This window comes from Pan paniscus, chromosome 13, assembly GCF_029289425.2.
Source record: "Pan paniscus chromosome 13, NHGRI_mPanPan1-v2.0_pri, whole genome shotgun sequence".
In the NCBI taxonomy this organism is placed as follows: domain Eukaryota; kingdom Metazoa; phylum Chordata; class Mammalia; order Primates; family Hominidae; genus Pan; species Pan paniscus.
The window spans coordinates 60,226,098-60,247,740 of record NC_073262.2 but is presented as its reverse complement, the minus strand read 5'-3'; the positions used below and the strand labels follow the sequence as shown (position 1 = coordinate 60,247,740).

The window sequence follows — 21,643 nt, the reverse complement described above, 5'->3', positions numbered from 1 at the left end:
GTAGCCCTATATTTATAGTATAATTTGAAGTTGGGTAATGTGATGCCTCCAGATTTGTGCTTTTTGCTTAGGATTACTTTGGCTATTCAGATTCTTTTTTGATTCCATAAAAATTTTAGGATATTTTTTCTAATTCTGTGAAAAATGTTGTATTTTGATAGGAATTGCACTGAATCTGTAGATTGCTTTGAGCAGCATGGTCATTTTCACAATATTGATTCTTCCAATCTATGAGCATGGGATGTTTTTCCATTTGTTTGTGTCATCTATATCTCTGCACAACCAAAGAAATAATTAACAGAATAAACAGATAACCTACAGAATGGGAGAAAATATTTGCAAAGTATACATCCAAAAAAGGATATATCCAGAATCTACAAGGAACTCAAGAGAATCAGCAAGAGAAAAGCAAATAATCCCATTAAAAAGTGGGCAAATGACACGAACAAACACTTCTCAAAAGAAGACATACAAATGGCTAACAAATATGTGAAAAAATGTTCAACATCACTAATCAGCAGGGAAATGCAAATTAAAATCACAGTGCGATACCAGCTTACCCCAGCCAGAATGGTCACCATTAAAAAGTCAAAAAACAATAGATGTTTGGTGTGGATATGGTGAAAAGCAAATGCTTATACCCTGCTGATGGGAACTTAAATTATTACAGTGTCTATGGAAAACAGTATGGAGAGTTCTCAAAGAACTAAATATGGAACTACCATTTGATCCAGCAATCCCACAATTGGGTGTCAAAAAGATACCTGCAGGTGTATGTTTATTTCAGCACAGTTCACAATTGCAAAGATATGGCATCAATTTAAGTGCCCATCAACCGATAAATGAATACAAAAAATGAATACAAAATGTGGTGTGTGTGTATGAGCATGTACATATATATATACACACACACACACACGTATATATATATATTATATATATATATATGGTGTGTGTGTTTGTGTATGTATTTGTGTATATATGTGTGGCATATATACCATAGAATACAACTCAGCCATAAAAAAGAATGAAATAGTCTCTTGCATGCAGCGACTTTTGATGGAACTGGAGGCCATTATCCTAAGTGAAGTAACTCAAAAACAGAAAATAAAATACTGCATGTCTTCACTAATAAAAGGGAGCTAAGCTATGAGTATGCAAAGGCTTACAGAGAGACGTAAAGGATATTGGAGACTCAGGAGGTGGGGGAGGGTGGGAGGGAGGTTAGGAATGAAAAATTATCTATTGAGTACAATGTACACCATTTGGGTGATGGGTATACTGAAAGCTGAGACTTCACCATTATACAGTTCACCCATGTAACCCAAAACAACTTGTACTCCTAAAGCTATTGAAATTTAAAGAATTTTAAAACAATAATACAAAGCTTATTTAGTATTATAATATTTAGAAACAATATATTAAATGAAATTTGAATAAATAACTCAACCACTAGGCGCTTCATGCTGACAAATGTTTTACATCAAAACATAAATAGGCACCACTTTGGACATGTGAGTTAGTGGTGAATGTGTTTGTGTGTGTGTGTGTGTGTAGTAAGTGGAGAATGTTGGGGAGGTGTAGACAGTGAACAGATTAGTTTAACAAAGTGTAATTTTTCACAGTTGTATTGGTATAGATATTCTAAATTCTATTATTGATTTGCCTTACTTTATGGACTAGATGTGTGCATTAAAGAAAATTACCTGAAGGTCATGGTGTCTGTTCAAATGATTCATTCTAGTATACGTTCTTTAGTGAGGAGGGGAAATATGTGGCTCACCAATGCCTTAAAGGAACTACGACAATAACAATTGTGTTAAAGTGTCACAGAAAATAAATATAAAGTGTCACAACTATTTTTTTAGAGACATAAATATCTATGGTTAGCTTTGCGTTTAGCACATTTGCTTAAAAGTTTAAAGGAAGGAGGGCAAATGAACAGAACACACTGAATTGTTTGGTTACACAGCTGCCATAACCCCACTTCAATGTTCTATGAGTGTTGCTGGACAGCTCCCCTTGGTTGCTGTGATACTGTTTCCTAGCATTTCCTAGGAGCTATTGATTTAGGAATGAGCTGGTTGAACTTAATATGGGGGTATTTAGAGCATGGATGAGGCAAATGCTTTAAATATAGTAGCAACTGGAATAAATCACAAAAATATTAGCAAAAGTAAATGATAATTGGACAGGATGTTTAGTGAAATATATGATGGAGAGGGAGTAAGAGCTTAGCATGTGTTTAGCAAGTGTTTTTATTTAAACCCTTTTTCCATTTTCATTAAGATTGAATTTATATTCCCAGGTATTATCAAATAAAGTAGCATGATGTCTTTTGTATTTTAAATCTTTTTGCCTTACTCTTTCCAGGACTGAAGTGTGTATGTCTTTTGTGTGATTCTTCAAACTTTACCTGCCAAACAGAAGGAGCATGTTGGGCATCAGTCATGCTAACCAATGGAAAAGAGCAGGTCATCAAATCCTGTGTCTCCCTTCCAGAACTGAATGCTCAAGTCTTCTGTCATAGTTCCAACAATGTTACCAAAACAGAATGCTGCTTCACAGATTTTTGCAACAACATAACACTGCACCTTCCAACAGGTAAGGGGTTTATCTTAGTTCATTCCGAATTTAATTTTACTCTTGGGAAACTATAAGAATGGTAGGAATCAAACTGTCTTATGTTTCTTTAAATAAGAAAATCTGTTTTACAGTTCTCTTTTTGATTTTGGCTGGTAAAATTCTCTAGAGTCTAGCTGAGGTTGAGTTTTTAAAAAATTGCACATCATTGTCAAAACATTGACAATAACATAACAATTTTGAAGAAATTTGTCCACGTGAATTGTATTTTTGAAATGATTAATGAACCTAAAGTCAAATGTAAATTTTTATGGAGTTTTTAAAAAGAAATTGAGATTGCTTCTTGGCCTTTCGGCTAAGATCATGTGTAAAAGACATTGAGATATATACTGAGAAGAAAAAGAGCATAACTAAAAATAGCAGATTGCCAACTTTTCTGGGGACAGAATCTTTTTTTCAGGGATATCCTCTGCATATCTTCTTCATCTACCCACATTCAAGTGAGAGCACACCCCAGAGAGATAGAGGCAGAATGGAATTCGACCCTTCATCATTGTTCAGATATATTTCTGCCTTTCGTCATATTATACAGTGCTTTATCCCAATTTATAAGAAGCTAAAAATCCTGATCTGGCCCTTTATCAGGAACCTGGGATCTGAAACTTTGGGACACATTAAGGGACATATAATTCTGAATTTAAAACTAGTTTATGATGTGAAAATAGTCCTGCTATTGAATTTCTTTAAGATTTTTAATATAACAATAATTTAATGATTATCAATACAGATGTATCTATACAGAGATACATATATTTCCTTACAAATTAACATTTTAAGGCAATGTTATCCAATCTCAGGTGTTCATATGTCATCATATCAGTATACCACTAAAGTACTTTTTACCTATTTTTTAAATAAACTAACCACCTTTTAATTGAAAAACATTTATTTTATAAAATATAATATCACTACCACCAATTAAAAACCAGTGTACTTGCCCTAAATAGAAGATAACTATGTAAACAAACAAACAATGCTCCTGCATTTCAGTTAGGTATTTTGCATTTTCTCTTTTTTAAAAGAGAGAAGAAGTGTAAAATACATATTAGCAGGAAAGGAGACTTTTTCTTACAAAATCCAAAAAAACTAAGAGAATAAGAGAAGGAATCATAATATGACTCAGTGTTATGTAATATCATGTTTGTTTGCCATCCCAATTCATCTCAGAAAAAAACTCTTAAAGTAATTCCATGTACCAGCACCAGTACTTGTCCCAACCTTGGAAACACTGTTGTAAGGCATTATCATGTATATTGCAACCTCAAAAGTTATACTTGGCATATTTCATCCCTGAATGCTACTTGCAGTCGTGGATTTTAGACCACACTTATTCTATCTCAGATGCCATAGACTTCCTTGCTTTAGTGGTGATCTGGGATCTATTATGGGCACTTGTTTCCTTATATTTTATCCCCCAGTTTATCTGTGCACCAGAGACACCTTAAAGTGAAGTCTCCTTGTGTTTAATGGTCTTCTCCATAGCCAAATACAAAGGATTTTAGGAGTAAAAAGGAGAGTCTCCTCTTTAGCTGTGGCAGTGACTTGTAATGTATCTTCCCAATAGTGAATGATCCTCAAGACTACATTCTTTGACTATAACAAAAGGTATTAGAGGGCAAGATGTCTCATATGCAACTGGGCAAATCAAACATACCTAATGCAGCTAGAATGTAGGTCCTTCCCAGCCCAACTGTAAGCTCTACCAAAGTACTGAGAGGTCTATATGTTCTACCCTTAAGTTAATCAGTAACCAGTCTTTCTTTTTCAAAAATCAACTGTATTAAGGTCTAATTTAGGTATAATAAAATGCACACGTTTTATTATTTATTTATTTATTTATTTACAAAAAAATAGTTTCTTTATCGAGAATATGTGTGATGAAGAGTGGGAGGACAGCAGGTGATTAGATCTGGGTAATTAGCATATTCATAATCTCAAACCTTTATCATTTAAAATGCACACATTTTAACTATGTAGTTTGATGAGTTTAGACACATACATATGCCCATGTAACCACCACCACATCTCCATTACCTCAAAATATTCTCAGTCCCACTTCCACCAGGGCTAGACCACTGATCTATTTTCTATCATTATAGATGGGATTTATTTTTCCTAGAGTTTCCCATGAAAGGAGTCACTATGAAACATTTTTAAGAGGGGGAGGAACTGGCTTTCTTCAGTCAGCATAATGTTTTTGAGATTCATTCATGTTGCTGGGTTTATCAGTAGTTTACTCCTTTTATTGCTGAATAATGTCCCATTCTATGGATATATTACAATTTTTAAAAATCCATTCATCCATTGATGTGCATTCAGATTGTTTCCATGTGGGGCTGTTATTCGCAAAGCTGTTATGAGCATTCACGTACAAGTCTTTGGATATGTGCTTTTATTTCTCTTTGAAAATACCTGAGTGGAATTGCAGGGTCACATGATAAGTATATGCGTAACTTCATAGTCTCCCAAATAGTTTTCAGACTGCTTATAATATTTTATATCCCTAACAGAAATGTGTGATAGTTTCAGTTAGTACATATTCTTGCCAACACTTGGTATAATCAGTCTTTTTAATTTTAGTCATTCAAGTGGTTTTTGTATTGGTATTTTATTGTGGTTTTAATTTGCATTTCCCAATAATTAATAATGTTAAATTATTTTTCATATGCATATTGGTCATCATTTATGTATCTTCCTCTATAAAGTATCTATTTGAGTGTTTATTAAAAATTGAGTTTTTTTGGCCAGGTGCGGTGGCTCACGCCTGTAATCCCAGCACTTTGGGAGGCCAAGATGGGTGGATCACAAAGTCAGGAGATCGAGACCATCCTGGCTAACCTGGTGAAACCCCATCTCTACTAAAAATACAAAAAAAATTAGCCGGGCATGGTGGTGGGTGCCTGTAGTCCCAGCTACTCGGAAGGCTGAGGCAGGAGAATGACGTGAACCCAGGAGGCGGGTTTTTTTTTTTTAATCTTCTTCTGGTTGAATTGGAAGAGTTCTTTATATGTTCTGAATACAAGTCCTTTATCAGATAGATAAATTGTGACTATTTTCTTCCATTCTGTGGTTTGCCATTTTGTTTTCTTGAAGGTATTTTTTACAGAGCACAAGGTTGAAATTTTGATGAAGTCTGATTTATCTTTTTAAAAAAATTATGATAGTTTACTAGTTTCATGTCATGAGTTTTTGTCTACCCAAAATTCATATGTGTTTTTATGTTTTCTTCCAGAAGTTTTAATATTTCAGTTTTTACAATTAGTTTCAATCTTTGCATTCAGTTTCAACTTAATTTGTGTTATTATGTGAGGTTAAGGTGGAGTTTTATTTTTTCCATATGGATTTGAAGTTCTTCTAGCATCATTTATTGAAAGTCTATTCTTTACTCATTGAGTTATGGTGGCACTTTGGTTGAAAATAAAGTAACTTTATATATGTGGGTATATTTCTGGTCTCTTTCTTTTGTTCAGTTGTTCTATATGCCTTATACTATCGTCAAACTGTTTTGATTATTGTAGTTTTATAGTAAGTATTGAAATCAGGTTTTGTGAATTCTCCAACTTTGTTTTTCCAAATTGATTTGCCTATTATAAGTCCTTTGCATTTTTATTTAAATTTTATAATCCACTTGACAATTTCTACAAAAACACACGCTGAGATTTTGATTAAACTGAGCTGAATATATAGATTAATTTGCAGAGAATAATCATGTTCACAATATTGAACTTTTAATCCATGAACATAGTATTTTTTTTTCTTCACCTATTTAGTTCTCCAGTTACTCTTAGCAGTGCTTTGTAGTTATCAGAGAACAGGTCTTATAAATATTTTGTTGACTTTATCTCTAGTGCATGTTTTTGATGCTAGTGTGAATGGTATTTTTAATATCTCAATTTCTAAATGTTAATTGCTAGTATATGATAATAAAAGTAATTTTCCTCTTATTTTATTTATGATATCCTGAAAGCTTGTGAAAATAACTTATAGGCTGGGTGCAGTGGCTCATGCCTGTAGTCCCAGCACTTTGGGAGGCTAAGGTGGGCAGATCACTTGAGGTTGGGAGTATGAGACCAGCCTGGCCAACATGGTGAAACCCCATTTCTACTAAAAATTAGTACGCGCCTGTAGTCCCAGCTACTTGGGAGGCTGAGGCGGGAGAATTGCTGGAACCCAGGAGGCAGAGGTTGCAGTGATCTGAGATCGTGCCACACTGCACTCCAGTCTGGGTGACAGAGTGAGACACTATTTCAGAAAAAAAGAAAGGAAGAAAGAAAAGAAAATAGCTTACATTAGTTCTAGTAGCTTTTTTCTAGATTCTTTGGCATTTTCTGCATACATAATCATCTTATCAATGAATATAGACCAATGTATATCTTCTGTTCTGATATATAGAAGATACAGAATTTTACTTCTTTTCCTTGCGTTTTTGCACTGGATGGGACAGCCAATATAATGATGAATAGGAGTGGTGAGAGTGAAGATCCTTGCCTTTTTCCTGATTCTAGGAGGAGTGCATTCATTCTTTTACCCTTAAGTATGATGTTAACTGTGGGTTTTTTTGTAGATGCCTGTTATCAGTTGAGGGAATTTACTTGTATTCCTAGTTTGGTGAAAGTTTCTCTTTAAAATCATGAATGGATATTAAATTTTTAAAAAGTAGCTTCATGAGTTTATTGAGATTATCATGTGATTTTTCTTTTTTAGTCTGTTCATATGATGGATTGCATTAATTGGTTTTCAAATGTTATCTATAATAGGGAAGATACGTGTTGTCTGGCCACTAATTAATGTCTACAAGAAATGCTATGGAACATTTAATTGAACTTAAGCTTGTTTTTAATTTAAAAAAAATTTTTTAAGGCAGTGTCTTGCTCCATGGCTCACTGCAGCCTTGAACTCCTGGGCTCAAGCGATCTTTCTACCTTAGCTTCTTGAGTAGGTGGGACTACAGGCACATGCCACCACATCTGGCTAATTTCAAAAAAAAAAATTATCTTTTTGAGATGGGGTCCTACAATGTTGCACAGGCTTATCTTAAACTCATGGCCTCAAGCAGTCTTCCTGCTTCAGCTTCCCAAAGTGCTGGGATTACAGGCATGAGCCACTGTACCTGGCCAGATGCAAACCTTTTTATTTGAAAAAGTTGCGGACTTTCAGGCTGAGCACTGGATGATGAAGCTAGTGCCAACAACTCCACTGTTTCTGTGTCATCAGTGGTGTGATTGACATCTCCCCCTCTGCCTGTAGGGATTTGTCAATTTCAAAGTGATCACAAAACAGGAAATATAGAAATGTACTCTGAAAAGTAGACAGTGTGATATTTCTACAGTACTTGATAGTCTGCATCATGTTCATGTACTACACAGTAGAAGAAAGGTCGGGAGGTGACCAGAAGAGGTTGGACAAAATCTCGGACTTCCCTTTACAGTTTCACCTGAAAGCCAAGTGGATCCTTGCCTCTCTGGCTCTTTCATCAGTCACCCCAGATGGTGGGGTCATTTCTGGGTAGCTGACTTGATGTAAGTGCAGTAACAGTCTCATGCTTCAGCTGGTCCTGTCTTCTGTACTTAGATCCTATTTGTTATGGTTGGGCCTTTGTTTTATTTTTTGTGTGTGTGACAAAATTTTTCTCCTGACTAGAGCTCATGACTCCCCTCCCGTCTCCCCCTAGTAGGTGTGTATCCTTACAGTGGTTTCTGTCTGTAAGCCCCCTAATCAGTCCCCCTCAATTCTCCTCACAATTCCTTCCTGATTTCATGTAATTTCGGCCTTCTGTCTCTATTCAACATGTCTCTTAAACCCTTTTTTTCATATTTTCTAAGTTTTGAATCTTTGATGATTTCAATATCTATAGTCTCTCTGGGTTTGGTTCTGCTGTTTTTGATTCTGCTGATTCATATTCTTGGTGACTTCTTTCCTTGTGTTTTTTAATGATTTATTTTATTGTGAGCTCATGGTCTTGGGAAACCTTATCTGAAGGAAACTTTTGAAGCCTGTATTTAAAATTTGTTCCTCCAGAGAAGATGTATATTAGCTTCTGCCAGCTGCTTGGGGGGTGTTACCAACCCAAAACCATTCAGTGTTTTGATTAGGTTTTTGGGGCCAAAGTAATAGAGTGAATTCTGACTCTAAGCCTGCCTGTAAGGGATACACACTTGTAGTGAGGAACTCTCAGATTGTTTTTTTGTCTTTTTTCTGCTTTACCCAAAGTTGGGCTTGAGACACACAAGCATATACCCTATCTGTCTCTGTAGAACTTTTTATTTTGTTGTCTTGTTTTGTTTTCATGGCAGTGCCATTCTTAGTTGTCTGATTTACGCAAGAATCGCTGATCTGACCTTTCACTGTTTCGTGAACCATATTTTATTTCCCAGCCTCGTGATACAGTGTGGTAAACTGAGCACTTCACCACCAAGAGCTGGCAGATGCTTCCAGGATCAAGGCAGCCACAGTGCTCAATCCCCTCTCTGGATTTGTACTTTATTCTTGGCTGTCGAGTAATTCATTTATTTTCGCACCAGCTTTATCATAAAATAGAAAAAAATTATTGATATTTTATTCAGCACTTTTATGTGTGCTGTAGCAAGAAGGGTTTCTGTGGACATCTAAAGTGTAACTTGGCAAAAATGGAAATTCTAAGATAGTTTATTTTTGAAATGATGCTGGCATAATTATCTATCCATCTGGAAGAAAACAAGACTGTACCACAGTGTCATACCATATACAAAAATAAATTACAGCTTGATTAAATATCTAATTGTGAAATATAAAACAATTTAAATGTCAGAGAAAAATTTAGAAAAAAAGATTTTTTATGACTTTATAGTATGGAACTGTTCTTAAATAAGATAGGAAACCCAGCTGCTATAAAAGGAGAAGAAAGATATAATTGACTTGATGAAAACTAAAATAAAAATGAATGATAAAAGATAACATAAATAAAACCAGAAAACAATTTAAATATTGGGTAGAAATGTAGAAATACTTGTAGTATATATGACTGGAAAAAGATAACTATTTGAAAGATAAATAGCACGCGCACGTGTGTGCACGTGCGCGTGTGTGTTTGTGTGTGTGTGTGTGTTAATTGCAAGACGGGGGTTGGGGAAGAGAGGGGGTGCGTGAGAGAGACTGAGAAAGGGGAAATGCTAAATGAAAAAGAATGAAAGGGCATAAACAAATTTTACAGAGGAGAAAATCCAAATGGTCAAATATTGAAAAGATGTTTAACCTCACTATTAGCTGGTATTCCATTTTTCCCACCTATTAGATGGGCAAAAGTTAAAAAAATGTATCAGCCAGGACATTTATAAATAAAAGTATCTGAAATTTAGATAATAATATCTTAATAAGGAAATTCAGTGACTCATATGACAAGAAATCTGGAAGTAGTCAGGGTCTATTGTTTGTTAATAAAGAGGCTTGACAATGTCACCAGCCTACTTCCATATTTCAGTACTTCCAATAGCCAAGCATACAAACATGTGAGGCAGTATGAATAAGGACAACAGGAAAGAGCATATACCAGAAACAGACGATGGCTTCACATATTGGAATTAACAGACAAAAATTATAGACCAAATATTTTCCAAATGTAAAGAAACAAAAGGCAAACTTGAAAATATTTTTAGAGAATAGGAAACCATTAAAAAGTGACCTAGCAGATTTAAACAAGCACAGAAGAAAACTCTTAAAATTAAAAATACAGTAACTAATTTACACAACTTAGGGATAGGTTTAAGAACAATTAGCATAAGAATGATTGAGGAGAGAAATAGGGGTCTTAAATACAGATCAGAAGAAATAATTTTGTATGCAGTATATAGAGAATACAAATGGAATATATGGAAGAGAGGATGACAAATAGAGGAAAGTGAAAGAAGAGTTAACACATGCTTTCACATGCGAGTCCAAAAGAGAGGGGAGAGAAAATTGGGCAAAAGCAGTGTCTGCAAAGGTAACAGCTCAAAAATTTCCAGAATTGAGAAGAACGCCAGTCCCCAATCCCAAGAAAGTCAATGAATATCAATAGGACAAATAAAAAGACTTCCAAAGCTTAACACATTATAGTAAAACTACAGAACATCAAAGACAAAGGGAAGTCCTAAAAGTTGACAGAGGAAAAAAGTTAATTAGAGCTGAATTTAATTTAATGTTAATCAATTTAATTGAATATAATGTTAAGTTCAATTTAACATTAAATTCAATTAAACTCAATTTAACATTAAATTCACCTAAATAGATTAACATTAAATTCAGCTCCTTTGAATTGTCTTAATTAAATTCAATTAAGTTGAATTCAGTGTTAATCAATGAACATTTATTAACATGTTAACCCAGGTAGAATTAACACTGTCTTCTCAATAGCAAGAAGTGAAAAGAGAAACAGTGTAATTATATTTGCAATATTTTGAAAGAAAATAGCTAGCAACAGAATTCTATATCCAGCAAAAATATTTTTAAAGAAGGAGGGTAAGGAAGAGGCCCTTGTAAAGTAACAGAAATAGAGTGAGTTTGCTATTAGTGACCCCTTGATAAAGGAAATTCTGAAGGATGTACTTCAGGCAGAAAGTAACATCAAAGTTCTGACATGCAAGGAGGAATGAAAAGCAAAGAAAATGAGAATATGTGACTAATTCTAAAGAACATTATTGACAATAACAGTAATAATCATATAGGGCTTTAAAAATATTAATATAAACCATTCAGTGTAATAATGACATACTGGATGTGTCAGGAGAGGGGCCAATGGAGTTAAAATGTTCTAAGGACCTTATTCTGTCTAGGAGAAGGGTAAAAGAATTTTTAAGCATTAATGCTTTAAAATGTGCCTGTTGTCATTTCTGTGTTACTTTTAAAAGAATAGAATGTGAGTATATTCTTTCTAATCTCCAGTACAGAAAAATGGAATAATAAAAACAAATCCAAAAAATGTCAAGAGGTCTGGGCATGGTGGCTCAAGCCTGTAATCCCGATGCTCTGAGAGGCCGAGGTGGGAGTGTTGCTTGAGCTCAAGAGTTTGAGATCAGCCTGGGCAACATGGCAAGACCCTGCTTCTACAAAAATTTTTTTAAAATTAGTCAGGCACGGTGGCATGTGCCTGCGATCCCAGCTACTTGGGAAGCTGAGGCAGGAGGGTTGCTTGAGCCCAGGAAGTCAAGGATGCAGTGAGCCGTGCTCACACCATTGCACTCCAACCTGGCTGCCACTGCACTCCAGCCTGGGCAGGAGCATGAGACCCTGTTTCCAAAACAAAAACAAAAACAAACAAAAAAAACAAAAACAAAACAAACAGAAAAACCAAAAGAAGCCAAGAAAAGAGAAAAAAGGAAGCACACAGAAGATGTGACAAAGAGAAAGCGCCCAAATATATCAGTAATAATTAAATGTAAATAATTTAATGTAGATAGACTCAGCATTCCAGTTAAAAAACAATGATTATCAGAGTGTAGAAAACAAATTCAATTAAATGTTTAAAATATGTATCTAAAATAAAGGTCTACAGAAATGTTGAAATTATTGTGATGGTAAATATATATCATACATATATTAAACAAACAAAAGTGTTAGTTTACTTAAATTAATAGAAGACAAAACAGAATTTAATGCAAAAAAATTACCAGAGTTTAAAAATGTCACTTTTTAACATCTCAAGTTTCAGTTTACCAGGGATTTTTAAAGAAATCTAAATTTGTATGTACTTAAGAATGAAGTCTCAAAAATAAAGAAAATATTTACAGATCTATAAGGATAAATAGAGAAGTCCACAATCTCGGAGGGAGATTTCAACATACCACTGTCTTGGTAATTGATATTACAGTAGATTTTTTTAAATTAGGAGAATATACAGGGTTGAAACAACATGATTTATGAGCAACCTACTTTTTAGAAAATTATAATTTACTGAACCTGAATAGTCTTGCGATATTAAAGAACTTGAATCAGTTATAAAATGGGCAGTAAAAATATATTCTCATTAAGAAAATTTCAAAGCCCAAAAGGCTCTACCAGAAAATTGTGCTAAACTTCCAGGAACAGGTAATTCTTACACAAACTCTTCCAAAGTGTAGACAAGGAGGAATCTCATTTTATGCATAAATTTGATATCAAAACCAAACAAAAACAGTATAGAAAAGGAAAAGTACAAGCCATTCTCATTCATGAACATATGTGCAAGCATCCTAAATTTGACCTGGAACCATATAGGAAATGAGACTCTGGGAGCCATAGTTCAAGTTTACCCAAGTTGACAAGAAAATGATCAAGCACAATGTTAGACTTATTTTTTTAAGGCAAAGAAATGATTATTCCAGGCTGGGCACGTTGGCTCATGCCTGTAATCCCAGCACTTTGGGAGGCTGAGGCAGGCGAATCCAAGGTCAAGAGATTGAGACCAGCCTGGCCAACATGGTGAAATCCTGTCTGTACTAAAAATACAAAAATTAGCGGGGCATGGTGGCTCATGCCTGTAGTCCCAGCTACTCAGGAGGCTGAGGCAGGAGAATTGCTTGAACCCAGGAGGCGGAGGTTGCAGTGAGCTGAGATTGCGCCATTGCACTCCAGCCTGGTGACAGAGTGAGACTCCGTCGCCAAAAAAAAAAAAAAAAAAAAGAAATGATTATTCCTCAAGCCATGATAATGGTTGCCCTGGGGGAAGGGATAAGGTTGCGATCATGTGGGGATTTCTCAGAATGGGGGTGCCAATGTTGAGCAGAGAGGGGATTTACATGGACATTTATAATTATTTGTTATCTTCTACCTATATATTGTACATAATTTTCTGTATATTCATTATATTTCACAACAAAAGAAGAATAAAACATCAAGTTTCAAAGTAATGTGTGAGTATAGGTAAATCTGTGGAAGTTCACACATTCTGTTAATATCTGGAGTAGGTATTGGAGACAGCTGACAGGCAGAGGACATTCTTTAACTCTTCCCTTGTCAATTTGTATAGTGTCTGACTTGTTTTGTTGCACATATATTCTTTTTCTAATTAAAAAAACCGTAATGAGTCAAAAGTTAATATGACTATAAATAAGTGTATCAAAGACATCTGGTTTTCTTCCATACCCATTTCACGGGAGAACTTAGACTTTTTAGCTGGTTATGTGGCTGTCTACCTAACAGATAATATTTGCAGCTACTCTTGCAGCTAAATGTGGTAATGTAACTGAGTTCTGGCTAATTAGATAAATGGCAGTGTTTTGGAGGACTTTGGAGAAGACTCATTAAAACAGCACTGTTGGCCAGGCATAATGGTTCACACCTGTAATCCTAGCACTTTGGGAAGCCCAGGCAGGGGGATCTGTTTAGCCTAGGAGTTCAAGACCAGCCTTGGCCAGGTGGTGAAATTGCATCTCTACAAAAAATAAAGGAATTAGGCTGGGCGCAGTGGCTGAAGCCTGTAATCCCAGCACTTTGGGAGGCCAAGGTGGGTGGATAACCTGAGGTCAGGAGTTCGAGACCAGCCTGGCCAACATGGTGAAACCCTGTATCTACTAAAAATACAAAAATTAGCTGGGCATGGTGGCACATGCCTGTAATCCCAGCTACTCACTCAGGAGGCTGAGACAGGAGAATCGCTTGAACCCGGGAGGTGGAGGTTGTAGTAAGGCGAGATCGCACCATTGCTATCCAGCCTAGGTGACAAGAGCAAAACTCCGTCAAAAAAAAAAAAAAAAAAAAGAACTTGCTGGGTATGGTGGTGCACACTTGTAGTCCCAGCTACTTGGGAGGCTGAGGCAGGAGGATCCTTCAAGCCCAGAAGGCCAAGGCTGCAGTGAGCTATGATTGCACCAATGTACTCTAGCCTGGGTGATAGAGCAAGACCCTGTCTCTTAAAAAAATTAAATAAAAAATACAAAACAGAATTGGCACATGAGTATACCTCCATCATCATGCTGCCTGGATGCAAAGGTTGGAGTTATAGCAGCTGCCTTGGATCATGAGGATGATGGTTTCACTGTAGGACAGCAACAAGGGAGCTGACAGGGGCCTGAATGAAAACTTTATGAAGCCATCCTGCTGCTATTGGACTACCCATCTTCAGATCTCTTTCCCATGAGGGAGAAAAACAATTGATTTATTTGGTTTCCTCTGTTATTTGTAGTTAAACCCAATTCTAATTAACGTAAAAGCAGCAAAGCAAGTCATCCAGAGAGGCAGCAAAGCAAGTCTACCTGCCCATAGAAGGTAGAATTCATGTTTGTGGATCAAATAAAACCTGTCTATGAGATAGGCCCGTAGACAGGTTTTATTTGATCTACACAGTTTCTGGGAAAGAAAAATGAATTTGTTTACAATGCTAAACATTAAGAGTCTGCTATGGTCTAAATATGTTCCCCCTAAGTTCATATGTTGAAATTCTAACCTCTAAGGTGATAGTACTGGAAGGTAGCAGTCTTTTGACTTGATTAGGTCAGGAGGGTGGAGCCCTCATGAATGAGACTAGTGCCCTCATAAAATGGGTCCAAGGGAGCTCCTTTGCTCCCTCCACCATAAGAGGACACAGGGAGAAGGTGCCTTCTATGAACCAGAAAGCAGCCCTTCACCAAACATGGAATCTGCTGGCATGTTGATCTTAGACTTCCTAGCCTCCAGAACTATGAGAAATAAATTTCTGTTCTTTATAAGTTACCCAGTGTATGCTGTTTTACAGAATGGATGAAGATAAAGTCTTAATATAAAAATCCAGATTCCTGTCTGGTCTTGAAAATTCAGAAGATATGACATCCTTGAAGTCTCATGCTATCAGTTGGCCGAAGCTGAATAGTGACTGACTCTTCTGTGTCGGGCATGGGCTTTTCTTATTTATTTCATTCATTCATGATGTATTGTGCTTATATCCACTGGCCTAGAGTTCCCACTATCAATAGTTTGGTTATATTTTAGCATAGTTGAATTGTTCTGTTTAATACAATTTTGTATCTTACTTCCTTAATATTAGACAAGTATTTTTTTCCTATGTGAAGGAATCCCATTTTGTTGCTTGGTTCCTTTATGGCTGGGTTGTATTTTGGTTTGTGACAGAATTGATTTCTGTAGACTCTGGGTGATAGCAGAGACATGCTCAGAGAAATAATGATGATGTCAAATAGCACCAAGATCACCTTAATATTGTCCATGAAAATTCATCCAGAATAAGATTAGGAAGCCTGGGCTAGAGAAACTGGAACTTTTTAGGGTTAATTTTGGTAAGAATTGCTACTTAGTTCATGCTTGCACTAATTACAGCCCTTCATATGGAAATAGACTATTCAACAACAAAAAAAACCCTTCAAATTTCAGGTATCTTTGTTCCCATTTTGCTACCAAAACATACAGTGCTTAAAAGGGTAAGTGTAGTAATAATTTCTGATTTTTCCCTCCAGATTTCAATATACTATTTTAATAATGCCATTATATTTTTCACTAATTCAAATAATTACTTTAATAAAGAAAATATGACAAAACATTAAAATGTGGGTGCTTTATTAACTTCAGTACAATTTCTGCCTTCCTGTTCTGTTCTGAATTGCGTAAAGAGGAAAAGGAAAATTGATAATTTAATCAATTGTGGTAGGTGTATAATACATATTGATTAGGCACATGTCTAAATTAGACTTTTTAAACCAAACCAAAGGTTTGCATTTGAAAGAAGATCAACTGCCAAAACATTAAAATCAAATTTATCAAAAACTAATAATTTTAAAGCAAACTGTAATTACAAGAATTGCAGACTCAGAAAGTGATTGTTATTCTTTTGGGAGTTTAAAAGTCTTGCTATTTTCGTTCCTCTTAAAAGACCCATTGTTGTTTCTTAACTTTCTTCTGGTTTTCTATTTGAGACATAAATTCATTGCTCTAGTCAGGAAAAGGTGACATGTGCATGCTGAGAAATACTCACTGGACCCCTTGTGGAATTGTTCTGCCATCACACGAACAAATCCATTTATAGCTCACTCTCTGGGGACTCAGGGCACACCTGACAGGTGTGCCAGACAGGCTTTTTTCCCCCCTAAAATGAAAGGTGCTATGATTTTTATTGTTTGGAAAGTGCTCTGAAATATAAGCATCTAAAAGTCAGACTTGTGTTTTAAAGTTTAATATAGGAGGCATTTCTTATCTCCAGAAACAAGTACACTGATTTACATTATGAAATTTTGTTCATAGAGATGTAATAGGAAATTGAAAGCAAAGTTTACAGCCAATTCTAAATTGAGGATTCCATATTAGATAAGGTTTTACTCTCTCAGTTATTTAAATACCATTACATTTTTACTCAAATATTTTTGAGGTGATTATTACGTATAGGACATTGAGCTATATGTAAGCTATATGTGAGCTAGGTCAAAATGTGATTATTTCACATCAGTTTTTTCCAAGTGAGCAAGCTGCTTTGTGTGAATATACTAGCTGTGGAGAAGTTATGCTAGCATAGACTTTAGGACAGAGAAGTATAACTTGCCCTTGTCATCAGTATTTTAAGTGTCTTCTGTGAATATAGCTCTGTACTATGTGCTGGGGAAACAGAGAGATTGAGATATGGGTGCTGCTTCCAAAGACTTTCATTTTTTTATGTAAAGGGTTGATTTAAGAAAAAAAGAACTCTAAAATATTTCTTGAATAATTACTATCTAAGTTATTTACAGACATGCATTATTTGAGAATATGTGTTTTGATAACAGAGATTAAGAGACTATCATTTCTGCTAGGTATGTGTCCTGAAATTAAGAAAACTGATTATGGAACTTATTTATATTCTGCTTACATTTTATTAAGCTTACCTCTCCTTGAGTGAAAGTTCTTTATACTTTTTATGACAGCGATTATATTCCTTAATCCAAGATTCTTGTTTCTTTAAAGCGTAAAAATGTTATTCTTCTTAAATTCCAATGCTAATGGATAAAAGAAGATTTGCAGCCTCTTGATGTTCGTCATCTACTCCCAGAAAACCAGCAACACAAGGAGAACATGTCCAGGAAATATTTTTGTGTGTGGCACTCCCTGTCAGCTATAAAATTATGAAACCTGGCCAGATGAAGATCGTTTATGCAAATAGCCATTTATAGACTGAGCATCAAACAATGGAATGGCCCATCAATAGCTCGTTTGATTCAGTTAAAAGGGAGAAATAATTGTCATGTTATTTCTGCCTCTATCATGGCTTGATTTGATCTCTGGATTAGAAAATCTTCTGTCCTTATTCAGTATATAAGGTTCATATTGATCCCAGATAACCCCTCTGACATAATTATGTTTGCTGTTTGCAAAAGGGAGGCCATTTGCTGCATGGCAAATGGAGCATGTTGGAGGGATCTAAGCGAATTAACTTGTAATTGGATGATTCTTGGTGAAATTTACAGTGGTCACTACGAAGAAGTGACCATTGTAAGGGAAGGGAGTCAAGGATGGGAGAGTGGAGGGGGTGTCTGCCTGCAACCAGTAAGTACAGATTCACACGGGAGGACTAGACAAAAAAAGTTGATGTTTGTGACTTAGCTCCTTAGCCCATTCTACTTCAAATTCCTATCAAAGTGCAGTTACGTATTCTTTTATGTTGGACTGATTCATCATGAATGGAATATCTCGTGATAATCTTTTTCTTATTTCCCTCCTCCCCCACTCTTTTTTTTATTTTTAAAAGAATTTTACTTTAAATTCTGGGATACATGTACACAACGGGCAGGTTTGTTACATAGGTATACGTGTGCCATGGTGCTTTGCTGCACCTATCAACCCATTATCTAGGTTTTAAGCCCCGCATGCATTGGCTATTTGTCCTAATGCTCTCCCTCCCGTTACCCTCCACCCCCTGACAGGTCCCGGTGTGTGTGTATTCCCCTCCCAGTGTCCATGTGTTCTCATTGTTCAACTCCCACTTAATAAGTGAGAATATGTGGTGTTTGATTTTCTGTTGCTGTATTAGTTTGCTGAGGATGATGGCCTCCAGCTTCATCCATGTCCCTGCAAAGGACATGATCTCATTCCTTCTTATGGCTGCATAGTATCCCATGGTGTAGATGTACAACATTTTCTTTATCCAGTCTATCATTGATGGGCATTGGGGTTGGTGCCATGTCTTTGCTATTGTAAATAGTGCTGTATTAAACATATGTGTGCATGTGTCTTTAGAGTAGAATGGTTTATATTCCTTTGGGTATATACCCAGTAATGGGATGCCTGGGTCAAATGGTATTCCTGGTTCTAGATCCTTGAGGAATTGCCACACCGTCTTCTACAGTGGTTGAGCTCATTTACATTCCTACCAATAGTGTAAAAGTGTTCCGATTTCTCCACAGCCTCGCCAGCATCGATTGTTTCTTGACTTCATAATCGCCATTCTGACTGGCATGAGATGGTATCTCATTGTGGTTTTGATTTACATTTCTCTAATGATTAATGATGTTGAGCCTTTTTCATATGCTTGTTGCCTGCATAAATGTCATCTTCTGAGAAGTGTCTGTTCATATCCTTTGCCTACTTTTTGATGGGATTTTTTTCTTGTAAACTTGTTTAAGTTCCTTGTAGATTCTGGATACTGGACCTTTGTCTAATGGGTAGATTGCAAAAATTTTCTTCCATTCTGTAGGTTACCTGTTCACTCTGATGATAGTTTCTTTTGCTGTGCAGAAGCTCTTAGTTTAATTAGATCCTATTTGTCAATTTTGGCTTTTGTGGCAATTGCTGTTGGCATTTTCATCACGAAATCTTTGCCCATGCCTATGTCCTGAATGGTATTGCCTAGGTTTTCCTCTAGGGTTTTTATGGTTTTTGGTTTTACATTTAAGTCTTTAATCCATCTTGAGTTAATTTTTGTATAATGTGTAAGGAAGGGATCCAGTTTTAGTTTTCTGCATATGGCTAGCCAGTTCTCCCAGTACCATTATTAAATAGGGAATCTTTTCCCCATTGCTTGTTTTTGTCAGGTTTGTCAAAGATCAGATGGTTGTAGATGTGTAGTGTTATTTCTGATGTCTCTGTTCTGTTCCATTGGTCTATATGTCTGTTTTGGTACCAGTACCATGCTGTTTTGGTTACTGTAGCCTTGCAGTATAGTTTGAAGTCAGGTAGCATGATGTCTCCAGCTTTGTTCTTTTCACTTAGGATTGTCTTGGCTACACAGGCTCTTTTTTGGTTCCATATGAAATTTAAAGTAGTTTTTTCTAATTCTGTGAAGAATGTCAATGGTAGTTTGATGGGAATAGCATTGAATCTGTAGATTAATTTAGGCAGCATGGCCATTTTCACGATATTGATTCTTCCTATCCATGAGCATGAAATGTTTTTACATTCGTTTGTGTCCTCTCTTATTTACTTGAGCAGTGGTTTGTAGTTCTCCTTCAGGGTCCTTCACATTCCTTGTTAGCTGTATTCCTAGGTATTTTATTCTCTCTGTAGCAATTGTGAATAGGAGTGTATTCTTAATTTGGCTCTCTGCTTGTCTATTGTTGGTGTGTAAGAATGCTTGTGATTTTTGCACATTGATTTTGTATCCTGAGACTTTGCTGAGGTTGTTTATTAGCTTAAAGAGTTTTTGGGCTGAGGTGATGGGGTTTTCTAAATATAGAATTATGTTATCTGCAAACAGACAGTTTGACTTCCTCTCTTCCTATTTGAATACGCTTTATTTCCTTCTGTTGCCTGATTGCCCTGGCCAGAACTTCCAATACTATGTTCAATAAGACTGGTGAGAGAGAGCATCCTTGTTTTGTGCTGGTTTTCAAAGGGAATGCTTTCAGCTTTTGCCCATTCAGTATGATATTGGCTGTGGGGTTGTCATAAATAGCTATTATTATTTTAACATATGTTCCATGTATACCTACTTTATTGAGGGTTTTTAATATCAAGGGATGTTGGATGTTATAGAAGGCCTTTTCTGCATCTATTGAGATAATCATGTGGTTTTTGTCATTGGTTTTGTTTATGTGATGGATTACATTTATTGATTTGCGTATGTTGAACCAGGCTTGCATCCCAGGGATGAAGCCGACTTGATCGTGATGGTTAAACTTTTTGATGTGCTACCGGTTTGCTTAGCAGTATTTTATTGAGGATTTTTGCATTGATGTTCATCAGGGATATTGGCCTGAAGTTTTCTTTTTTTGTTGTGTCTCTGCCAGGTTTTGGTATCAGGATGATGCTGCCCTCATAAAATGAGTTAGGGAGGAGTCCCTCCTTTTCAATTGTTTGGAATAGTTTCAGAAGGAATAGTACCAGCTCCTCTCTGTACGTCTGGTCCTGGGCTTTTTTATTTTATTTTATTTTATTTTATTTTATTTTATTTTTTTGGTTGGTAGGCTGTGTATTACTGCCTCAATTTCACAACTTGTTATTGGTCTATTCAGGGATTCAGCTTCTTCCTGGTTTAGTCTTGGGCCTCCTCACCCAATCTTAAAGTTTTCCATATAATATATGTATATATTATATATATATATATATTTTTTTTTGAGACGGTGTCTTGCTCTGTCATTAGGCTGCAGTGCAGTGGCGCGATTTCAGCTCACTGCCACCTCTACCTCCTGGGTTCAAGCGATTCTTCTACCTCAGCCTCCCAAGTAGCTTGACTAGAGGCACGCGCCACCATGCCCAGCTAATTTTTTGTATTTTTCGTAGAGACAGGGTTTCACTATGTTGGCCAAGATGGTATTGATCTCTACCTCATGATCCGCCCACCTCGGCCTCCCAAAGTGCCAGGATTACAGGCGTGAGCCACCGCGCCCAGCCTTCTCCATATTTTCACTTGTGAAGTTGCTTGGGAATTGTTCTCTAGATGGGTCATATATTACATAGTAGATCTTAAATTCCACAAGGTTGTGGACTCTGCCCTGCTTTTCTGGCATTTCCTCTGGAGAGTTTTTCTCAGTCAATGCATACAAAGCAATCCATTTGGAGCTAATCTTTGAACCAACTTAGTAAAGCATCAAGAAACCAGTTAGAAATGTGTTCTCATTAACATCTAGCAAATATTGGAAATAATGGTACCCACATTTTAGGATGCTGTGAAGTGGCAGGTTAA

At 36.1% G+C, this 21,643-nt stretch overlaps 1 protein-coding gene across 2 annotated transcripts in view; it reads left to right on the top strand.

The window, feature by feature from the left end:
• ACVR1C (activin A receptor type 1C) overlaps positions 1 to 21,643 on the top strand; it is a 98,114-nt gene that overhangs the window by 41,880 nt on the left and 34,591 nt on the right. For both annotated transcript variants that reach the window (XM_063595378.1, XM_034954306.4), the window contains exon 2: positions 2,374 to 2,604. In XM_063595378.1, the coding sequence (XP_063451448.1) occupies positions 2,374 to 2,604 (231 nt within the window). The remainder of the gene's footprint in view (positions 1 to 2,373; positions 2,605 to 21,643) is intronic.